Below are 23,136 nucleotides of genomic sequence, written 5' to 3' on the forward strand. Positions count from 1 at the left end.
CTGCACTCCAGTCTAGGCAACAGAGGAAAACCCTGTTTAAAAAAGAAAGTAAGGGGAGGGCATAAACCTTGACCAAGCGATTTCCCTTTAGGACTTTATCCTAAGGAAATAATTAATGGATGTTAAACCAAAGTGAGCTACAAAGAAAAATGTTTAATGTAGAGGTATTTTTAACTGTGAACATTTAGTAATAAACTAAATGCCCAGCAATATGTGATCAGTTGGATAAACTAGACTACAGCCATACAACAAAATATGTCATAGACATTAAAAATGTTTCTGAAATACATTTAGGATCCTACATAAAATGTTGTTCCTAATAACACTATGGAATGAAAATGAAAACAGTAAGGTAGAAAACAGTATAATCTCATTTTTGCCTTAAACACATCCACACACACACACACACACACACACACACACACACACACACACATACTGCACAAAAAAAAAACCTCAAAGAGTAAACACCAAAGTATTCAAAATATTAATGTCTTGGTAGGAGAATTATAGGATTTTTTTCCCCACAAGTAATGTACATTTCTTATGTAATTACTATTTTTAATCCTATGTATCTATAAATTCTAAGTCTTTGCAGACAGTCTGTTTTCTTTTTTTTTATTATTATTATTATACCTTAAGTTCTAGGGTACATGTGCACAACGTGAAGGTTTGTTACATATGTATACATGTGCCATGTTGATGTGCTACACCCGTTAACTAGTCATTTACATTAGGTATATCTCCTAATGCTATCCCTCCCTGACATCCCCCACCCCACGCAGACCCCAGTTGGTGATGTTCCCCACCCTGTGTCCAAGTGTTCTTATTGTTCAATTCCCACCTATGAGTGAGAACATGTGGTGTTTGGCTTTCTGTCCTTGTGATATTTTGCTCAGAATGATGGTTTCTAGCTTCATCCATGTCCCTACAAAGGACATGAACTCATCCTTTTTTGTGGCTGCATAGTATTCCATGGTGTATATGTGCCACATTTTCTTAATACAGTCTATCATTGATGGACATTTGGGTTGGTTCCAAGTCTTTGCTATTGTGATTAGTGCCTCAATAAACATACATGTGCATGTGTCTTTATAGCAGCATGATTTATAATCCTTTGGGTATATGCCCAGTAATGGGATGGCTGGGTCAAATGGTATTTCTAGTTCTAGATCCTTGAGGAATTGCCACACTGTCTTCCACAATGGGTGAACTACTTTATAGTCCCACCAACAGTGTAAAAGTGCTCCTATTTCTCCACATCCTCTCCAGCACCTGTTGTTTCCTGACTTTTTAATGATCGCCATTCTAACTGCTGTGAGATATCTCATTGTGGTTTTGATTTGCATGTCTCTGATGGCCAGTGATGATGAGCATTATTTCATGTGTCTGTTGGTTGCATAAATGTCTTCTTTTGAAAAGTGTCTGTTCATACCCTTTGCCCACTTTTTGATGGGGTTGTTTGATTTTCTTCTTGTAAATGTGTTTAAGCTCTTTGTAGATTCTGGATATTAGCCCTTTGTCAGATGGGTAGATTGCAAAAATGTTCTCCCATTCTGTAGGTTGCCTGTTCACTCTGACAGTAGTTTCTTTTGCTGTGTAGAAGCTCTTTAGTTTAATTAGATCCCATTTGTCAATTTTGGCTTTTGTTGCCATTGCTTTTGGTGTTTTAGTCATGAAGTCCTTGCCCATGTCTATGTCCTGAATGGTATTGCCTAGGTTTTCTTCTAGGGTTTTTATGGTTTTAGGTCTAACATTTAAGTCTTCAATCCATCTTGAATTAATTTTTGTATAAGGTGTAAAGAAGGGATCCAGTTTCAGCTTTTTACATATGGCTAGCCAGTTTTCCCAGCACCATTTATTAAATGGGGAATCCTTTCCCCATTTCTTGTTTTTGTCACGCTTGTCAAAGATCAGATGGTTGCAGATGTGTGGTATTATTTCCGAGGGCTCTATTCTGTTCCACTGTTCTATATTTCTGTTTTGGTACCAGTACCATGCTGTTTTGGTTACTGTAGCCTTGTAGTTTAGTTTGAAGTCAGGTAGTGTGATGCCTCCAGCTTTGTTCTTTTGGCTTCAGTCTGTCTTGGCAATGTGGGCTCTTTTTTGGTTCCATATGAGCTTTAAAGTAGTTTTTTCCAATTCTGTGAAGGAAGTCATTGGTAGCTTAATGGGGATGGCATTGAATCTATAAATTACCTTGGGCAGTATGGCCATTTTCACAGTATTGATTTTTCCTATTCATGAGCATGGAATGTTTTTCCATTTGTTTGTGTCCTCTTTTATTTCATTGAGCAGTGGTTTGTAGTTCTCCTTGAAGAGGTCCTTCACATCCCTCGTAAGTTGGATTCCTACATATTTTATTCTCTTTGAACAATGGGAGTTCACTCATGATTTGGCTGTTTGTCTGTTATTGGTGTACAGGAATGCTTGTGATTTCTGCACATTGATTTTGTATCCTGAGACTTCGATGAAGCTGCTTATCAGCTTAAGGAGATTTTGGGCTGAGACAATGGGGTTTTCTAAATATACAATCATGTCATCTGCAAACAGAGACAATTTGATTTCCTCTTTTCCTGATTGAATGCCCTTTATTTCTTTCTCTTGCCTGATTGCCCTGGCCAGAACTTCCAACACTATGTTGAATAGGAGTGGTGAGACAGAGCATCCTGTCTTGTGCCAGTTTTCAAAGGGAATGCTTTCAGTTTTTGCCCATTCAGTATGATATTGGCTGTGGGTTTGTCATAAACAGCTCTTATCATTTTGAGATACGTCCCATCAATACCAAGTTTATTGAGCATTTTTTAGCATGAAGGGCTGTTGAATTTTGTCAAAGGCCTTTTCTGGATCTATTGAGATAATCATGTGGTTTTTGTCTTTGGTTCTGTTTATACGCTGGATTACAATTATTGATTTGCATATGTTCATCCCAGGGATGAAGCCCACTTGATCATGGTGGATAAGCTTTTTGATGTGCTGCTGAATTCAGTTTGCCAGTATTTTATTGAGGATCTTTGCATCGATGTTTATCAGGGATATTGGTCTAAAATTCTCTTTTTTTGTTGTGTCTCTGCCAGGCTTTGGTATCAGGATGATGTTGGCCTCATAAAATGAGTTAGGGAGGATTCCCTCTTTTTCTATTGATTGGAGTAGTTTCAGAAGGAATGGTACCAGCTCCTCCTTGTACCTCTGGTAGAATTCAGCTGTGAATCCATCTGGTCCTGGACTTTTTTTGGTTGGTAGACTATTAATTATTGCCTCAATTTCAGAAATTGTTATTGGTCTATCCAGGGATTCAACTTCTTCCTGGTTTAGACTTGGGAGGGTGTATGTGTCTAGGAATGTATCCATTTCTTCTACATTTTCTGTTTTATTTGCATAGAGGTGTTTATAGTATTCTCTGATGGTAGTTTGTATTTCTGTGGGATCAGTGGTGATATCCCCTTTATCATTTTTTATTGCGTCTATTTGATTCTTCTCTCTTTTTTTTTTTTTTTTTTTTTTTTTTTTTTTTTTTTTTTTTTTTGAGACGGAGTCTCGCTCTGTCACCCAGGCTGGAGTGCTGTGGCCAGATCTCAGCTCACTGCAAGCTCCGCCTCCCGGGTTCACGCCATTCTCCTGCCTCAGCCTCCCGAGTAGCTGGGACTACAGGCGCCGCCACCTCGCCCGGCTAGTTTTTTGTAGTTTTTAGTAGAGACGGGGTTTCACCGTGTTAGCCAGGATGGTCTCGATCTCCTGACCTCGTGATCCGCCCGTCTCGGCCTCCCAAAGTGCTGGGATTACAGGCTTGAGCCACCGCGCCCAGCCGATTCTTCTCTCATTTCTTCTTTATTAGTCTTGCTGGCGGTCTATCAATTTTGTTGATCTTTTCAAAAAACTAGCTCCTGGATTCGTTGATTTTTTGAAGGGTTTTTTGTGTCTCTATTTCCTTCAGTTCTGCTCTGATCTTAGTTATTTCTTGCCTTCTGCTAGCTTTTGAATGTGTTTGCTCTTGCTTCTCTAGTTCTTTTAATTGTGATGTCAGGGTGTCAATTTTAGATCTTTCCTGCTTTCTCTTGTGGGCATTTAGTGGTATAAATTTCCCTCAACACACTGCTTTTAACGTGTCCCAGAGATTCTGGTATGTTGTGTCTTTGTTCTCACTGGTTTCAAAGAACATCTGTCTTTGTTCTCATTGGTTTCAAAGAACATCTTTATTTCTGCCTTCATTTCATTATGTACCCAGTAGTCATTCAGGAGCAGGTTGTTGAGTTTCCATGCAGTTGAACGGTTTTGAGTGAGTTTCTTAATCCTGAGTTCTAGTTTGATTGCACTATGGTCTGGGAAACAGTTTGTTATAATTTCTGTTCTTTTACATTTGCTAAGGAGTGCTTTACTTCCAACTATGTAGTCAATTTTGGAAGAAGTGTGATGTGGTGCTAAGAAGAATGTATATTCTGTTGATTTGGAGTGGAGAGTTCTGTAGATGTCTATTAGGTCTGCTTGGTGCAGAGTTGAGTTCAATTCCTAGATATCCTTATTAACTGTCGAGACAGTCTGTTTTCAATATTAGACTAAAAACAGGATAAAAATGTATAAAACAGATTACATGTAAAACATTCGTGTAATCTTTGCAGAAAAGTTTCTTGAGAAGATTGAAACCATTATACTATCTATTGTTCATTTTGTAAAACCAATTCACTCATAAATAGCATAGATAAGAACACAGGCATTGAAGCCACAGTACTTAGGTTCAGAATGTGGTTCCACAACTTACTAGCTACATGACCCTTGATATACAATATCTGTCTACGTTTATATACTTGTGTTATGAGGTTGCCGTGAGAGTATTAGTTAACACATATAAAGTGCCTGAAGCAATGCTAGTACATAGTAAATGCTAAATAAATATTAGCTGCTAGTATTTGCTATTGTTACTTTATATCAGGAAAAAAAAACTTCATGATTAAGGAAGATCTTATGAATGACACATACAAATCTGGCATCATTCTTTTTTTTTTTTTTTTTTTTTTTGAGACGGAGTCTGGCTCTGTTGCCCAGGCTGGAGTGCGGTGGCCAGATCTCAGCTCACTGCAAGCTCCGCCTCCCAGGTTCATGCCATTCTCCTGCCTCAGCCTCCCAAGTAGCTGGGACTACAGGCGCCCGCCTCGTCACCCGGCTAGTTTTTTGTATTCTTTAGTAGAGACGGGGTTTCACCGTATTAGCCAGGGTGGTCTCGATCTCCTGACCTTGTGATCCGCCCGTCTCGGCCTCCCAAAGTGCTAGGATTACAGGCTTGAGCCACCGCGCCCGGCCCATCATTCTTATAGAACATCAAATACACAAAATTTCAGGTCTGAGATAGACTTGATGAGATTTTAACACAAAGTTACATCTGTGAATTAGGTCATGAAAACAACTGGGAACAAGAACTATTAAAATAATCATGCTTTTAATAGCAGATCAAATATATGTTCTATTGGTTAAAAACTATGAAAATGTTGCTTTTAACCAATGTATTCTAATATGGTTATCCCTTACAAAGTAAAAAAAAGAAAAATTCATATTACATTTACTAGATACAACTAAACCAGTGGTTTTCAGACTGCAGGCTATGACCCAAGGGTAGTAAAATCCATTGAGTAAGTTACATGTAGCATTTTTTGTTCAATAACATAGAACAACATCAAACAGAAAAGAAATCAGAGGGTATCACAGTAATTCATTTTTGCAGCAGTTAAAATATACATTTGTGTGTCTTGAAATGTGGTATACAACGTATCTCTTACTGTGTCAAAGTGTCAAAAAGTTGGGGAAACATTGTTCTTTCTATATCAATGTGTAACATTTCATACATTAATCTGGACAAAAGCTTAGGTTTATTTTGCTTTTATAAATTTTTTAATTCATATTACTAAAGTATACAATGAAGGGTAATATAATTAGCTGAAATTTTGTGGTCATTAAACATTTTTAAATGTTGCACAAGTATAAAATGGTAATGGGTTGTGGAGTTTTAGACAATAATCTTAAACTCAGTTAAAAGAAAAAAAAAAAATACTGGCCTGGTGCCATGGCTTACACCTGTAATCCCAGCACTTTGGGTGGCCAAAGTGGGCAGAGACTGCTCGAGCCCAGGAATTCAAGACCAGCCTGGGCAATGTGGTGAAACCCCGTCTTATTTAAAAAAGAAAGAAAGAAAAGAAAAAAGAAAAAAATACCTATTTCTGTCTGGCATTTGAAAAATAGGGAACTGAGACTATGGAATTTTCTTTATTAGGTGTTCTAATACCAGAAAAAGCAACGTGACGTGGTAAATAGATCACAGACATCAGAATCTGACAGCCCAAGGCAAGAATCCCCGGTCTGTATATTACTAGCTCTGTAGCCTTCAACAATTAACCTCTCAGCCTTGGTTTTCTTGTACTTCACAAGGTTTTAAGGGTGGATACACATTAAATACATAGAACTATACCTCGGATATTAGGTGGCATCTCTGACCACCTAATACCATAGCTGGAAAACTTACAAAAAGCCAAATTTCTTGCATGGACAAGGATAACCTCAAAGCCTATCTTGTGCACTAAGATATACTCATCTTCATCCAATCATACCTGGAAGATAAACCAGATAGAGCTTTCTTGAGAATCTCAGGGGTTCTATCTGAGGATGCTGGAATTTCTGGAATATCAGAATCTGTTCTGGAATCCAAATCTCCATATCTGTCATCAATATCTGTTTCCTAAAATTAAAAAGACAAATTACTTTGCAAAATCATGTTTAGAAAAGCACATGCTTGCCAATACATTCATTTATTGCTCAGGGTGTCACATCTCAGTTACATAATCTGAAACAAAGAAACAACTATTAATTTATCTTGAATATCTTAGCACTGCTATACTTCTTTGTTAGGAAAGTTTGATTATCTTTGCTAAAATCTACTATTAATAATATGAAGGATAACTTTAAACAAAAGAAGCTCCCATATTTTCTAAATCAGAAATATACCCCTAAAAGAGATACGTATTGTTTTGCCACTTACCTGGGAGATCCTGGTGTTAGTTCCATGTAGATTCTGATCGGCTGTTAAGAGTCCCTTTTTAAATTTGATTTCAATTAAAGCATCAACAATAAGAGTAATATCTTACATGAGCATAGCAGTTCACATATATTTTTAAACATTTCAACTTCCATCATTTTTATTAGATCCTCGAGAGAGAATCCCAATTGAAGCAGGTCAAATGGACCTCATCTCTATTTTACTGGTAGGTAAACTATGATCAACAGCATTTGGTGATGAGGTTTTTAAAGAAGTTATGTAAAACACAAACTGACTACTGAGTGCATGTACAGGAGCTACGTGAGGATGCTGGAGATGGCAGGGAGCTCTAGGCCTTTAGACAAAGGTGGTCACTGCAGAATTTCCAGGGATAGGGTGGTCAATGCAGTTTTCAAAACAGAAATGTCATCTAATGCTCAGTTTTAAAGTTGCTCATTCTGCCATAAGTCTCCACTGCCATGTTCTTTCCTCTTCTACAACCTCTCCCCTCTCAGGCCCTACCCTTTCCATCCTATCCTGGCAACCTTCAGTTATGAGTGGTAAACACACAGACACCTTGGGAGAATGGCTTACAGAGGAGGAAACTGGAGTGAGGGCGTTGACCTGGGATAGAGGAAAAAGAATATTCCCTGGAGGCAAATACAAATAGACAGAGCACTGAGCAGGATATAGAGCCTGAAATAATCCTAGGAATAAAAGCGCCCAACAATTCAGAATGTTGAGGATGTGCAATCCAAACTCAGCCCTTATTAGCTCCAAAACATCGGCAAATGTCATCACCCCTTTGAACTGTTTCTTCATCCCTAAAATGAAGCATTTAGTACAGTGCCAAGGACTTAGTAAATTCAAATAAGCAGTAAGATAATATTATGATTGAATAGAGTCTTCTAATTCCTCATTAGGAGGCTCACCAAATATAATGTTAGCCTTTGGGAGTATTTTCAGTTTTCATAAAGCACTAATAAACTTTAGTTTACTCACTTTTTAAGTATACAATTACGAAATTAAATGTGTCAATGTACCCTAAATGACAAACGAGAAATAGAAATGTCAGATTCCCACTGTGACACCAAGAGTTGGCCCCGAAGCTGCTTAAATACAGAGAGATGGTAACTAATAAACAACCAGACAGAACATCCCCTCAGAAAATGGCAGGCCACCTGCTGTCAGTTTGATAAGCTGCAGAGCTTGGACATCTGGAACAAGGGAAACACATCAGTTTTGTTTTGCTTTTTTTTCCCTTTTCCCTGCCATTTTCTTTTCATCTTTAATAACCCAGACTATTGACAGGGGTGGTGTGAGGGGTAGTGGGGATGGTGTGAGGGGTAGTGGGGATGGTGTGAGGGGTAGTGGGGATGGTGTGAGGGGTAGTGGGGGTGGTGTGAGGGGTAGTGGGGGTGGTGATTAATGGAAGTGGTTCTCTAGGGCAGTATCACTATCCTACAGAAAGAGCATGAGACTAGGAATCAGGAGCTACCAGCCCTAATTCTACCTCTCCCCTAACTAGCAGCAAGATAAACGGCAAATCACTTAATCTGAAGGAAACTCAGGCCTTGGTTTCCTTATTTATAAAACACTAAAACCATCCAGACTAGCATTCAAATTGTGCTCCTCAAAATACTAAAGTTCTCTGCAAGCCACTTTAAAGCCCACTTGGCAATAATGGTGACGTGCTGCAACCCTACCCTCCCCACCCTCAACAAGGCTGCCCTGCTTTTATTTACATTATTTAAGCTTCTGGTTTCTATTTTATACCCTTTAGAGAAACACAAAATAAAAACTTAAGTTGGACTAGGAGTCTATTTCATTCTAGTAATTAAAGAATACAAGATAATTTCCAAATAGTGGCATTTTGGAGCAATGTTACTCAATTATGAGAATGAGTAACAGGGGCCCTTGTTTTACTGTATTTAATGTATAGACTTTGTTACAAAGATGCCAGACTTGAAAAGGGAAATAAAAGTGTGAATGGAGGTCAGGGAAAAGAAGGAAGTACTATAATACTTTTAATGATCAAATAGAGCTATGCAGCATTGTGCACGTTGAATGAAGGTATTTTATTTTATTTATTTATTTATTTGAGATGGAGTCTCTCTCTGCCACCCAGACTGGAGTACAGTGGTACAATCTCAGCTCACTGCAGCCTCCACCTCCCAGGTTCCAGCGATTCTCCTGCCTTAGCCTCCCATGTAGCTGGGATTACAGGTAAGCCCCACCAGGCCCAGCTCATTTTTGTATTTTTAGTAGAGATGAGGTTTCGCCATGTTGGCCAGGCTAGTCTCGAACTCCTGACCTCAGGTGATCCACCCGCCTCGACCTCCCAAAGTGCTGGGATTACAGGGGTGAGCCACCATACCTGAAATGAAGGTATTTTAAATGTTTACAAGAACCTAAAAATTCGTAGCTGCTTCTTCTCAAGCTCATAATTTAAAGACAATGATCTTCAACTTTCTATCTTGGGCCTGTGTTCTCCCACCACCATGTGATCTCTCATGGACCCCGTACACCGATGACTCCCTGTAAACTTATGTCTCCAGCTTCCAACATGCCATCTCCAGCTGGTTTTCCACTGGCATCATCTGAAATTCAACACAGGCAATGGGTTTCTCTCTCTTCCACATCAAAATGCTGCCTCCTTCTATAATTCCTTCTTTGGAGAAGATACCACCACCAATCCAGTTAACCAATTACTCAGGTCAGAAACTTAGACATCACCTTAACACTTGACATCTGCCTCCTTTAACCAACACATTCAGTCGGCACCAAGTCTGTCATTTGTCTTTCCCTCCATTTCTTTTTCTTTTGCCTCTTTTTTTTTTTTTTTTTTTTTTTTTTTTTTTTTTTTTTTTTTTTTGAGACAAGGTCTTACTCTGTCACCCAGGCTGGAGTGCAGTGGCATGATCTTGGCTCATGGCAACCTCAGACTCCTGGGCTGAAGCCATCCTCCCACCTTAGCCTCCTGAGTAGCTGGGACTAAAGGCATGCACCACTACACCTGGCTAATGTTTTTGGCCTTTTTCATAGAAATGGTGTATCACCACATTTCCCAGGCTGGTCTTGAACTCCTGGGCTCAAGCAATCCATCTGCCTTGACCTCCCAAAGTGCTGGGATTACAGGTGTGAGCCACTGTGCCCAGCCTCCCTTCATTTCCATTCTCATTCACTGCTGCAAGCCTTGCTGAACATCACCTTCTTCTGTAAACATCTCAGAAGGCTTTTTTGGAGAAAATTTTCTAAAATTTCTATGAAAATGCAAAGAACATAGAAGAGCCAAACAAGTTTGGAAAAAAAATAAAGTTGAAGGACTTATATTACCTGTTTTCAAGAGCTCTTATAAAGGTACTGTAATCAAGACAATGTGGTACTGACATAACAGACAAAATGATCAATGGAAAAGAATAGTCCAGAAATAAATCTACATACATATGGTCAATGGATTAACAACAAAGTTGCAAAGGTAACTCAACAGACGGTACTGACACAATTTTAACAAAGAACCTTGATCCATACGTCACACCACAGATAAAAATTAAGTCAAAACAGATCACAGACATTTATATAAAGCTATAAATCTTCCATAAACTTTCTGGGACCTTGGTTAGGCAAAGATTTCTTAGTATGATAAAATTATTATCCACCAAAAAAATGATAAATATAACTTAATCAAAATTAGAATTTTCTTTTTTCAAAAGACACTGTTAGGAGAATGAGAAGACAAGTCACAGAATTAAAGACATTTTCAAATCACATATCTAATAAAGGACTTGTAATCTGGAATACATAACGAACTCTCAAAATTCAACAAAGAACAACTCAATAAATGAACAAAATATTTGGGCAGATATTTCAGGGGCAATACACAGATGGTAAATAAATACATGAAAATATGTTCAACATTATTAGTCATTAAGGGAATGCAAGTCAAAATCACAGTGTGATTCTACTATACATCTATTAGAATGGGTAAAATTTTAAAACTGAACACACCAAGTTTTGGAGAAAATGTGGAGGAACTGAAAGGCTTGCACACTGCTGGTGAGAATGTAAAATAGTACAACCACTTTGGAAAACAGTATCACAGTTTTTTAAAAAATTACATATACAACCAACAACTGAACCGGCCATTTCACTCCTAGGTATTCATCCAAGATAATGGAAGTATAGATACAAGCAAAGACTTGTGCACAATTGTTCATGGTAGCTTTACTTGCAATGGCTCCAAACTAGGGACAACTCAAATAGCCAACAGGGAAATTGACAAATTATGTTACTGCCACACAGTGGAATATTCTCTTGTGATAAAAATAAGTGAGCAATTGATACATGGATGAATCTCAAAATAATTATGCTGAGTAAAAGGTGCCAGACAAAATGTACATAAAATATGTATATATATGTATACATGTATATGTACATATATACACACATGTATTATATTATTCCATTTAAATAAAATTCTAGAAGATGCAAACTCATCTATGGTGCCAGAAAGCAGATTAGTAGGTGTCTAGGGATGAAAGAACTACAAAAAGTGGAAAAGTTTTACTGGTGATAGATTAGCTCATTATCTTGACTGTATGATGGCTTCATAGTCATAGGCATATATACATATATATATATATACGTCAAAATTTGCCAAACTATATTTGCTATGGACTGAATGTTTCTGTCCCTGCCAAAAAACAAATTATACAATGAAGTGCAACTTTCCAATGTAATGTTATCTGGAGGTAACCTGTGTAAGATTATGAAGTCAGTTAGGGTGGAGACTCATGAATGGGTTTAGTGCCCTTATGAAGAGGCACAAGAGATAATCTCTCTACCACGTGAGGACACAGCAAGGTGTCAGTTTGCAAAGGGCTCTCAGCAGGAACCAAATTGGCCAGCATGTTGATCTTGAACGTCCAGCCTCCAGATTTATAAGACATAAATTCCTGTTGTTTAGGCTATAGTATTTTCGTTATAACATCTTGAGCTAAGATAGCACTTTAAGTGTGTTCAATTTAGTGAATGTCATTTATAGTTCTTGGGGACTCTTAAAGAGCAGTCCAGGAAAGAGAACTGAGGTGCTTTCCAATACTGGGGACAGAAAGGACAAGAACAAGGACATGTGGCTCAGGGAACAAAGGATACAGTTCATCAAGAGGATGATTCCATCATTACACACTGTACACAGGCTTCAAGATATGACACTGTACTCCATAAATATGTACCACTATTATGTCAGTTAAAGTAAAAAATAGCTGGGTGCAGTGGCAAGCAGCTATTTCCAGCTATTCAGGAAGCTGAGGTAGGAGGGCCTCTCGAACCCAGAAGTCCTGGGCAACATAGCAAGATCCCACCTCAAAATAAATTAATTAAAATAAGAATCAAAATTTTAAAAATAGATGATGGCTCCAAAAGGAAGTCTCTAAACAAATGAAGGTAAAGTAGTGGTTTAAAAATAAAACAAAGGATAATATATTAAATCACTCACACTTTTGTCTCTTTCACTACTGGCCCCTTAAAAAGTGAGTTAGAAAACCAGGGTCAGCTCTTCCGTCAAGGGTCCCTTGATGTGCACAACGATCCTTGTAGCTCAGTTCAGCATTAAGATTTGCAATTAAGCCAAAGGAAACCCACAGAGACATAGAGCTCCACAACTGAAAGGAGGCAGCCTTTTAAAAATCTTGAAACTGAACAGTTTTACTTGAAAGAACATGAGGCTGTGTTCCCGATTTCAGCATTTTCTGTCTGTTTCTTCATGATTTTCACGTAAGCATGGATTTCTTCTCTTTCTCCCAGGAGTGGAAGTGAAGAAAAGGAACTGCTTTTTATCTGTGCTGGGGAGAAGGACTGATTTACTTCCTAGTGAGTCAGCAGTTTGGTGAACCAAGAGTGAAGAGGCTCAAGACCTCTATAAAGATAGAGAATGGTCAAGGGACTTGGTAACACTGTTTTGTTTGTTTCTTTCGAGACAGGGTCACCCAGGTTGGAGTGCAGTGCACTATCACGGCTCACTATAACCTCACCCTCCCAGGCTCAAGCGATCCTCTCACCTCAGCCACCCAAGTAGCTGAGACTACAGCTGGAGCCACCACACCCAGCTAATTTTTTGTTATTTTTTGTAGGGACAGGGTCTCCCTATGTTGCCCAGGCTGGTCTCAAGCGATCCTCCCACCTTGGCCTCCCAAAGTGCTGGGATTGCAGGTGTGAGCCATTGCTCCCATAACACTGTATTTTATAGACAGAAATCTGGTTATCTCATTCATCAGCTCTGTGGTCCTATCCTACACTAATTAATTGTAATTGATAAAACCTCCTTATTTGTTTAAATTTGAACTGCAAAGGGAAAAACTGGTCCCCAAATCTTTCTCTGCAGCCCTGTTCTATTCCCCACTGAAGGAAGGAGGTGACCGGTTGGTTCAGAGCGCCACCTTGGTAATCCAATCAGGAGTTACACTTTGTGGTGGATCTCAATGCCTGGATAAGAGAAAAACAAATGTGTCTCAGCATAACATAAAATGCCTGAGTAAAACCCAAATCTGATTACATCATCCACCTACCTCTTCATCACAGGGTATAAACCCAGCCTCCTCTTACTCTCCAGCCAGGGCTTTGGCCACACCCACCCAGCCACTCCAGGCTCTGCAGAACTAAAGTTTCTGCGCTCCCCAGAGTGTGAACAGTCTTAGCCTCTCAATATTGTGCTACAGTATTCCTCTATTTATAACTTACGCTCTTCCGCTTTGAGCCTGGCTTTGCCTGACTGGTGCCTATTTATCTCTAAGGTATCGACCTAGATGTAATTTCTAGAAAACTCTTCTTCAGGGAGCCTGTCATGGGCAAAATATACTTCCCTCCCCACTCCCCCCACCAAGATATTCACGTCTTAATCCCAGAACATGTGAAGATGTTGATACAATGCAATGGAAAATTAAGGAAGTGGACAGGATTAAATTTGCTAATCAACTGATCTTGAGGTGGTGAGCTTATCTTGGATTATACAGGTGAGTCTAATATAATCACAAGGGTCCTTATAAGTGGAAGACTGGAGGGTCAGAGTCAGAGAAGAGATGACAGAAGCAGAGGTACAGTGATGCTGGTTTTGAGCAAGGAGTAAGGGGCCACCAGCCAAGGTATGCAGTTAGCCTCTAGAAGCTAGAAAAGGCAAGGAAACAGATTTTCCCCTACAGCCTGCAGAAGGAACATGGTCCTACCAGGACATCTTCACTTTAACCTAGGGATAGCCATTTCGGAGTTCTGACCTCCAGAACCATAAGGTAAGGTTATATTGTTTTAAGACACTAAGTTTTTAGGGATTTGTTTTAGCAGCAATCAGAAGCTAATGGAGCTCCTCAGCCCATTTTGTGCGGCTCTTTGCACACCAACATTTGTATGACATGTTTTGATTGCCTGTTCACCCAGTAGTCTCACCCACCATGGCCATTCCTGCAACCAGGAGCTTGGTGAGTATGTGCTGAGGGAATTATGGCTGTCATCTCTCTATCCCCAAATGGAATCAGGCCAAGTCTTCCAAGCTACAGTATTGCTGCTCTGTTTTTTGCCATTCCTAAGATGCTATCTACAATATTCAAATCTTACTTAATTTTAAGGCCCATTTTAAGACTTTCCTAAATGTTTGGCTCCTTCTGATCTTTCTCCAGTGATATCCCATTCTATTATATATTAAGATCATACTACTTTGTATGGTTTCATGTATGTAAGTCTTAAATTCCAAATGAAGAATAAAGATCACTAGAAGAAAAAAAAAAATCCATGGAATTACACAAAAGAACGGAGAAAATTAAGAAGTTTCACTCAAAATCTGAATGATTACTGTCATCCCAAACTTGTTTTTTACCTGGGATCTTATTGATTGGTCCTCACAGGTATATCACTTTTTCAGGGCTAAGATAAATAATGCCTCCAGCTTTTCTGCCTTGCATTTATTTAGAGCAAAAAACAAGGACGGTTGGCCCCCTCACATTTGTGGGTTCCATATTCATGAATTTAACCCGCCTCAGATGAAAAATATTCAAAGGGAAAAAAAAGATAGTTGAATCTGTATTAAATATGTAGAGTTTTTTCTTGTCATTATTCTGTAAACAATACAGCATACTATATTGTACAACGACAGAATGCAACTATTTATGTAGAATTTACATTGTATTAGGTATTATAAATAATTGACAAATAAAAATAAAAGCCCAAGCCCCCCAACTGACTGAACAAACCCCTTCTTGGCCAAAGGGACACCAGAGAAACTTCAGAAACTGAGTTCCAGCCATGATGGCACAGGAGGTTGGACATGCCTCAGTATGCCCCTTCCTCATTAACCTTTAGCCAGAATTCTTTCTGAAGGAGTAAGCAGAAACCAGCTCTACAAAACAAGAAACAGAGTACCCTTTCTTTTATCACCTTTAGCCAATCATCTGAGGCTGCTACTGGACTCTTCCTCTTTGCAATTTTGATATGACAGCTTGCCAATTTCACAATGCATCCCTTTCCTAAAAACTGACCATCACCAGACTGATTTTGGCCACCTCTTGGATGATATGCATTGAGGGTTTTCATGTCCTATGCATCACCTTTGGGAGCACTTTGGGAGGCCAAGGCAGAAGGATTGCTTGAGCCAAGGAGTTTGAGACCAGCCTGGACAACATAGGGAGACCCCATCGCTACAAAAAAATTTAAAAATTATCTGGGCATGGTGGTGCATGCCTGTGGTCCCAGGTACTCGGGAGGCTGAGGTGGGAGGATCACTTGAGCTTGGGAAGTTGAGCCTGCAGTGAGCCATGACCCATAGATATGGAGAGCCAACTGTGTATATATGGCAAGATAAAGCAAACTTAGCAATCTCTTAATAACAGTTAAGTTCTAGGTATACTGATGATCATTGTCCTAACCTTTTAACATTTTTATATTATTAAAAAGTTACAATAAAAAGGTAGGGAAAACTTCAAAACTAATATTGAGACTCAGGACATACTACCCTAAAATATGACTATAGGGAACTACAATATGCCACCCCAAAATATACTTCTTTGTTATATTTCAAGATTATAATTCTGAGAAACTGCAGACACATTAGTAGCTCTGAAATGCTGTTATTTTGTAAAAGAAATTTATATCTATAAAGGAAATCTACATTAGTAAAGTATTTGTATAAGGAAGATGGCTACTCTGAGACAGCTTTTATTACCTGAGAGATTAACTGCATAACAAGACAGCCTTTATTCACCATGCATTTCCTCCCCTTACCCTCCCAGAACTTACGTGGCCAGAACCCCTTAGAAGCCTCAGCCCCTATTCCTTTCAGTATCTCAGGGTGCTATATAAAATTCAAAAATCTGACACTTCTTTCCTGTTTTGTTTTGAACATATGTAATTAAACAAGAGAAAAATGGTTTTTCTCTTAATTGTCTTATGTCAATTTAATTTGTAGCCCAGCCAAGAAACCTGGAAAGGTTTTCACTCCCCTACACTAAACAATATATTGATTGAGGTGAGAAAAGAAAAATAGCTCTGAGCTGACCAGCTATGTGAGGTATGTAAAATTTATCAGGCCCCAGAGTACGGGACTTCAGTCATACCCCCACACCCATGCCTGGGAGCAATTACTTAAAGGCATTTTGTTCCAGACTTGCTGCCTCACCCCTTATCTTCCTGCAATTTATGATACAAAGAACAATGTGTAGCCAATCAATAGTTTATTTTAATCTAAATTCTTATTAAACAACTTAGGAACTGCCTTTTCTTTTTTCCTTAAAAACCCACGTGTAGGCCAGCATAGTGGCTCATGCCTGTAACCCAGCACTTTGTGAGGCCGAGGCGGGTGGATCACTTGAGGTCAGGAGTTTGAGACCAGACTGGCCAACATGGTGAAACCCCGTCTCTACTAAAATACAAAAATTAGCCAGGCGTAGTGGAGCGCGCTTGTAATACCAGCTACTCAGGAGTCCGAGGCAGGGGAATCGCTTAAATCTGGGAGACAGAGGTTGCAGTGAGCCAAGATTGCGTCACTGCCCTCTAGCTTGGGCGACAGAGCAAGACTCTATCTAAAGGAGAAAAAACAACAACAACAACAACAAAAACCTTGTAACTGCTGCTAATCAGAGTGTATACTCAAGGCAACTTGAATCTAAGCTCCAGAATGGCCATCCTCAAGCTTTGGGATCAAATAATCATATATTCAAAACTCATTATATAGGGTGACAGAGGATGCAAACATATGTTGTAAACCTATGAAGACAAGGAAGGAATACCTCTGAGAAGATAAGCCACCCAGGTCACTAGCTGGTATTCTTATCTTCTTGTATACTTTGTATACCTTTTTGTATCAACTTCGTATTTGTTAAAAGCAGTATATAGTATTATAAATGAGACTACTACATGCAGCATTCCAGGGCACTATCTACATTGACTTCTATATGAATAGTGTCCCACAGAATTGTTTGGAGCCTCAACTCTGAGACGGTTCAAGTACAAGCACAGTATAAGTAGGTGAAAAAATAAAAAGCACACCCTTGAAAGATAAGTCTAATTTGGTTTCCCAAATCTGGATTTTTATATATTAAGATAAAATGTGAAGTTCCAGATGGGCTTAATAAATATTCATTGACCAACAGACAGCCCCACATTGTTTGTGAAATGACCTGCTTGGGACTGGAAGGTAGCAGTGAGCCAAAACTTAACTGTCAAGGTGTCTGATCCCACCTGGGCCACACAGGTGAGGCCACACAGGTGATGAAGTCAGATTGGCCACATCAGCCTTGCAGAAAGCTCTTAAATAGCTGGCCATGGTTTCCGGCAAATAAAGGGAACTGCAACCATAGCCAGGAAGCAAAAAAGCAACACTGCTTTCTTAGCTGCTAAGTTTGCAAAAAGCAGCTATAATTTCCATAGATATGAGCTCCTCATTCTGAACTGGACTCTTTTTTTCTCCCATCCTGTGCCTTTCAATTTCATATTTTAAAAGTGTAAAATCTTGGTAGTTCTGAGAAAGTCTTAAGCAAACAAACATTCAATGACATGTCCCGAAAAATATCTTTCACCTCTTTTTGAGGATAAGAAAACAAGTAAATACTTAGATAATAAACTTGGCGTATCTCAAGACGATCAAAAACCAATTGGTCAGCCAGGCACAGTGGCTCACGCCTGTAATCCTAGCACTTTGGGAGACTGAGACAGGTGGATTACTTGAGGTCAGAAGTTCAAGATCAGCCCAGCCAACATGGTGAAATCCCATCTCTACTAAAAAATACAAAAATTAGCTGGGCTTTGTGCTGCGTGCCTGTAATCCCAGCTACTTGAGAGGCTGAGGTGGGAGAATTGCTTGAAATGGGCGGGGGGAGCGGGGCGGGGAGCTTGTAGTGAGCCAAGATTGTGCCACTGCACTCCAGCCTGGGTGACAGAGTGAGACTCTGCCTCAAAAAAAAACAACAAACAAAACAAAAACAAAACAAAAAACAAAACAAAAACAAACAAAAAAAACAAACAAAACAACAAACAAAAACAAACAAAAAAAAATTGGTCATTAATGAAATTACTTCCTCTCCATTTCTAGAGTCGTTTCAAAATGTGATGTCATTCTCATTAAGTTCTGAAACATTTCTCAACCAAATAAAGTATAAACAGCTATAAAATGAAATAAAAACTAATGATTTCTTGTAATTGATCATAAGTAAGCGAGGAAATACTTGAAGTGCTGTTTTAAATCTAGGCGCCTGAAATCACCCAATTACAGGCTTTCAGCTAAAAATTTCTAATCCAATGCCAATATTTCACAGACTCAAACAGACCAAATTAGTCCAAAATCACACAAGGTAGTAACAGAGTAAGATTCTTTTTAAGGTTTTAGTTGATTTTATACATTTAGGACCACACATCTGAGTTCTCATTTACATTTTTAAATTAGAAAATGTAAGGTAAATCCTGGCTCTAAATACCATAATGCTGAGAGGGCATTTAGGCTGTCAAATTCCAATTTTCTCATATGTAAACTAAACCTGTCTCCCTTGCCTATACAATTGTTAAGAGACTAAAATTGATTTTAAGTATAAACAAGTATTTTGCAAATTATAAATTATTTTGCACTAAAAAATTAGTTTATATCATTATTCCATGCAGTGAAAGTCCATAATTCAAGAGACTAATATATTCTCAACAACAATTAGTTGTTGAGCAACAAACAAATCCTGACACCACCTATTTTCTCAAAGAGTATAAAAAAGCCACAAAAAAATAACATTCAAGCAGTGTCTTGCTTATAGTAGGCACTCAACAAGTATTTACTGAATGCACGGAACCAAACCAAGCCTTAAGAAATATGTTTATAATTCCCTAAATGACCTATGTTCTTTACACTGCACTCAAATCTGTATTTTTGGAAAAGACATCCCCAAATATAGAACAGTTAAAGGAAAACAAACACACCAAACCCCTGTATTTATCTGTGTTATCTGGGAAGAAACGTGAGAGCCTGTTTTACAAAAATGAAATTCATAAACACATAAAGAATACTCACACTACATGTATATATCTTAATTTTTCTTCATAATTTTCCAGAGCACATTAAATTGTCCCACTTTTCCCCAGTATATTTTGACAAACAAAATATTGTTCGCATTAAAGGGGAAAAGAAACTTTTATTTTGAAGAATATGAGTCTCATTAAATTATCAGGCCCAGAGAGGCATTTAAAATGTGTCAGCAGTCACGTCTCTCACCGTCTGAGCTAAACAACATAGCCACTTGCTATGTTGGCTCTGGACTGATATCAAGTAGCCATAAAATACCATATACTAGACACTGTAACTCATACCTTACATTTTAAAACTGAATAGCCAATCACTCATCAATATTATCTCTGTAAGGCAATGAGAATTCCTGTCAAACAACTTTGTACCAGCCCATTCCTTGCTCCCTTCTGCCTTTAAAAACTTGCTTATAAGAAAGGCCAACCAAGGCACTCACCCAGGCAACTTGGAAGTATGTCCCAGACAGTGTACTCACTTTGGCTCAAGTAAAGTCTTTAAAGTTGGCTCAAGTATTGTCTTTAAATTCTATGTTGCACCTCACCTTTTTCCTCAGGATCACAGCATCAAAAAAACCCACTGTGGTACACATCCAAAGCTTGATGTAGCTGATGACGTTCTACGGTAATCTCTCTCAAAATAACAAGAAAATGAATTGTTTAAAGATTATAAACAGCAAGTGAAAATTCATGTGGTAACCCTCAGATATTCTTTAGAAATCTCAAGTTAACTACCGTTCCTAACCTGCACATAGCTTACTATTACATTACCATGCCTTTAGATTCACTCTTTCATTAGTATACCTTGAGTATTCCTGGAAACTCTTGCCAGAAGTTCATGTTATTTACAAGAATTTCTAAAAGACACATCAACTCTCTGAAAGGAAGCATCAACGAATAGTTTAGTCCTAAGACTCTTGGAAAACTTTTGCCTCAAAATCCTTATCTGGCTTATCCACCAATCCCAGACTGTTATATTGTGACCCTTACCCAATCCTAATCAATTCCCCACATTGAAAGACCTGTCTTAGGCCAGGTGCGGTGGCTCACGCCTGTAATCCCAACACTTTGGGAGGCCGAGGCAGGCAGATCACAAGGTCAGGAGATTGAGATCATCCTGGCTAACATGGTGAAACTCCATCTCTAGTAAAAATACAAAAAAATTAGCCAGGCATGGTGGCGGGCGCCTGTAGTCCCAGCTACTTGGGAGGCTGAGGCAGGAGAATGGCATGACCCAGGAGGCAGAGCTTGCAGTGAGCCGAGATCGCGCCACTGCACTCCAGCCTGGGCAACAGCGTGAGACTCCGTCTCAAAAATAAAATAAAATAAAATAAAAAAGAAAAGACCTGCCTTAAATCAAACTTCCAATTCTCAAATAAGTTACACCTTGCTTCTCCCCTCTGAAACACTACTAAGACTCTGTGGGAGTGTTCCTCGCTGCAGTAAGCTAAAAACCTAGCTCTGTCTTATCACTTGGCTGGGGTGCTGATATTTTGGAAGCCAGCTTTTTTTTTTAAAATGTTATTAAATGAAATGAATATGCTGTGCATGATAAAAGCTGAACCATGGAAAATTACTTAGGTGGTAATACTGACTGATAATTCATCAACAATTAGGGAGTATCAGCCCAAATGGTAGTCCAGAAATCTAGATCTAAGCCATTAATATTTTATTAATGTTTTATTAATGGCTTAGATCTAGCTGAAAAACTATAGAAAACGTTCATTACACTTACAGGTGACATTAGCGCAACCTATAGTGAAGTGCACCAAAATGAAAAAGTAATTTACAAAAACACACTAAGGCTTTTACAAAAACAAAATAAAGCAGACAAAATGCAGTGCTGAATCCTGGATTGTATTCCAGGGCAGTAAATGGACAGTGGAACAACCACTGAACTTCTGAATAGTATCTGCAGTCTAAGATGATATTATAGCTATGTTAATTTCTTAAGTTTTGACCAATGTACCACGGTTATGCAAGATACAAACCTTAGGGGAAAGTTGGTGAAAAGTACACAGAAACCTTTGTAATGCTTCTGTAAATGAAACCAACCATCTTTACAAAAACTATAACAGTGAAAAAAAATCTGACCTAACCAACTCTACCTTGCCTTTAACCTTCAAGATGCCCATGGTCATTCCCAAGTGAGGACCAAGCTAACTTTGGAAGAAATTTAGTTTATAGGTTAAATGGTAATAGCTCTTCCCTAAACTAAACTGCCTTTATAAAACTAATAACAGGTCACAAGTTTAGGATTATGAGAGGGGACTGAATTTTGCTGTGATTACATGTAAACAATTATCAGCCACTGCTCTGGAAATCACAAGATTTGCAACTTCTACAATTACTTCTATACATAATATCACTATTAAATAAGCTAAGATATCGGCCTTTTAAAAGACAGACTACTTTCAGATTTTTATATTTCTGATGACTGGATAAGTCCCCCAAACCAGCAACTCCTGTGGCCCCCCACCCAGAACTGGGCTCAGTATACAAGGACCGTTTTCCATACCCCTGTAATTTGCCTCCCCAACCAATCAGCAGCATCCATTCTCTAACTGCTGCACATCAAACTATCTTTTAAAAAGCCTAGCCTCGGCCGGGCGCGGTGGCTCAAGTCTGTAATCCCAACACTTTGGGAGGCCGAGACGGGCAGATCACGAGGTCAGGAGATCGAGACCATCCTGGCTAACACGGTGAAACCCCGTCTCTACTAAAAAATACAAAAAACTAGCCGGGCGACGTGGCGGGCGCCTGTAGCCCCAGCTACTCAGGAGGCTGAGGCAGGAGAATGGCGGGAACCGGGGAGGCGGAGCTTGCAGTGAGCTGAGATCCGGCCACAGCACTCCAGCCTGGGCGACAGAGCGAGACTCCGTCTCAAAAAAAAATAAAAAAATAAAAAATAAATAAAAAGCCTAGCCTCCAAATTTTTAGGGAGGTTAATTTGAGTAATAATAAAACTCCGGCCTCCTGTTTAGCCAGTTCTGTGTGCATTAAACTGTTTTTTTCTATTGCAATTCTCCTGTGTTGATAAACCAGTTCTATCTGGGCAGCAAGCAAGAAAAACCTGTGGGGTGGTTACATAAATCAAAGTTGTTCCAAAATTAAAAGTTTATTTGAAAATAATAATGTATTTATGAAAGAAGCTGCACACATCTCAAATGGAGGACAGAAGTTAACTGATCTCTGGATTGTTTTCCCCTCATCTTCACAAATCAAAATCTCTAAGTAGCAGCCCCATGCACAAACACACAGGGACCTTAACCTGAAAGCACACTATTCCATGTGTGCTCCCCTTGACTGGCCACAGCTTCAATGTGCACCCTCTTTTCTCCCACTTCAGGGTCTAGCAAGTGAAGGAAATCAGAATATTTCACCCCAAATTATACTTCTTTGACATATTTTGAGATGGCTGTTCTGAGGGCCTGCAAACAAATAGCCCTGCAAAGCTGTCTGTTGTGAGGGAGATTTGCATCTGTAGAGAAAATCTGCATTGATGCAACCTGGACTTCTCTGAGGTTCTCTCTTGTCTGGATCTAGGAAAGATTAACTGAGAGTCTGACACCTTTAAAAGT

The 23,136-nt window shown here is 39.0% G+C and overlaps 1 protein-coding gene across 1 annotated transcript in view; it reads right to left on the reverse strand.

The window, feature by feature from the left end:
- Nucleotides 1-23,136, reverse strand: part of CDS1 (CDP-diacylglycerol synthase 1) — a 67,140-nt gene that overhangs the window by 38,998 nt on the left and 5,006 nt on the right. Inside the window, exon 2 of the mRNA XM_030925246.1 lies at nt 6,594-6,721. Within this exon, the coding sequence (XP_030781106.1) occupies nt 6,594-6,721 (128 nt within the window). The remainder of the gene's footprint in view (nt 1-6,593; nt 6,722-23,136) is intronic.

This window comes from Rhinopithecus roxellana, chromosome 2 (genome assembly GCF_007565055.1).
Source record: "Rhinopithecus roxellana isolate Shanxi Qingling chromosome 2, ASM756505v1, whole genome shotgun sequence".
Classification (NCBI taxonomy): Eukaryota; Metazoa; Chordata; class Mammalia; order Primates; family Cercopithecidae; genus Rhinopithecus; species Rhinopithecus roxellana.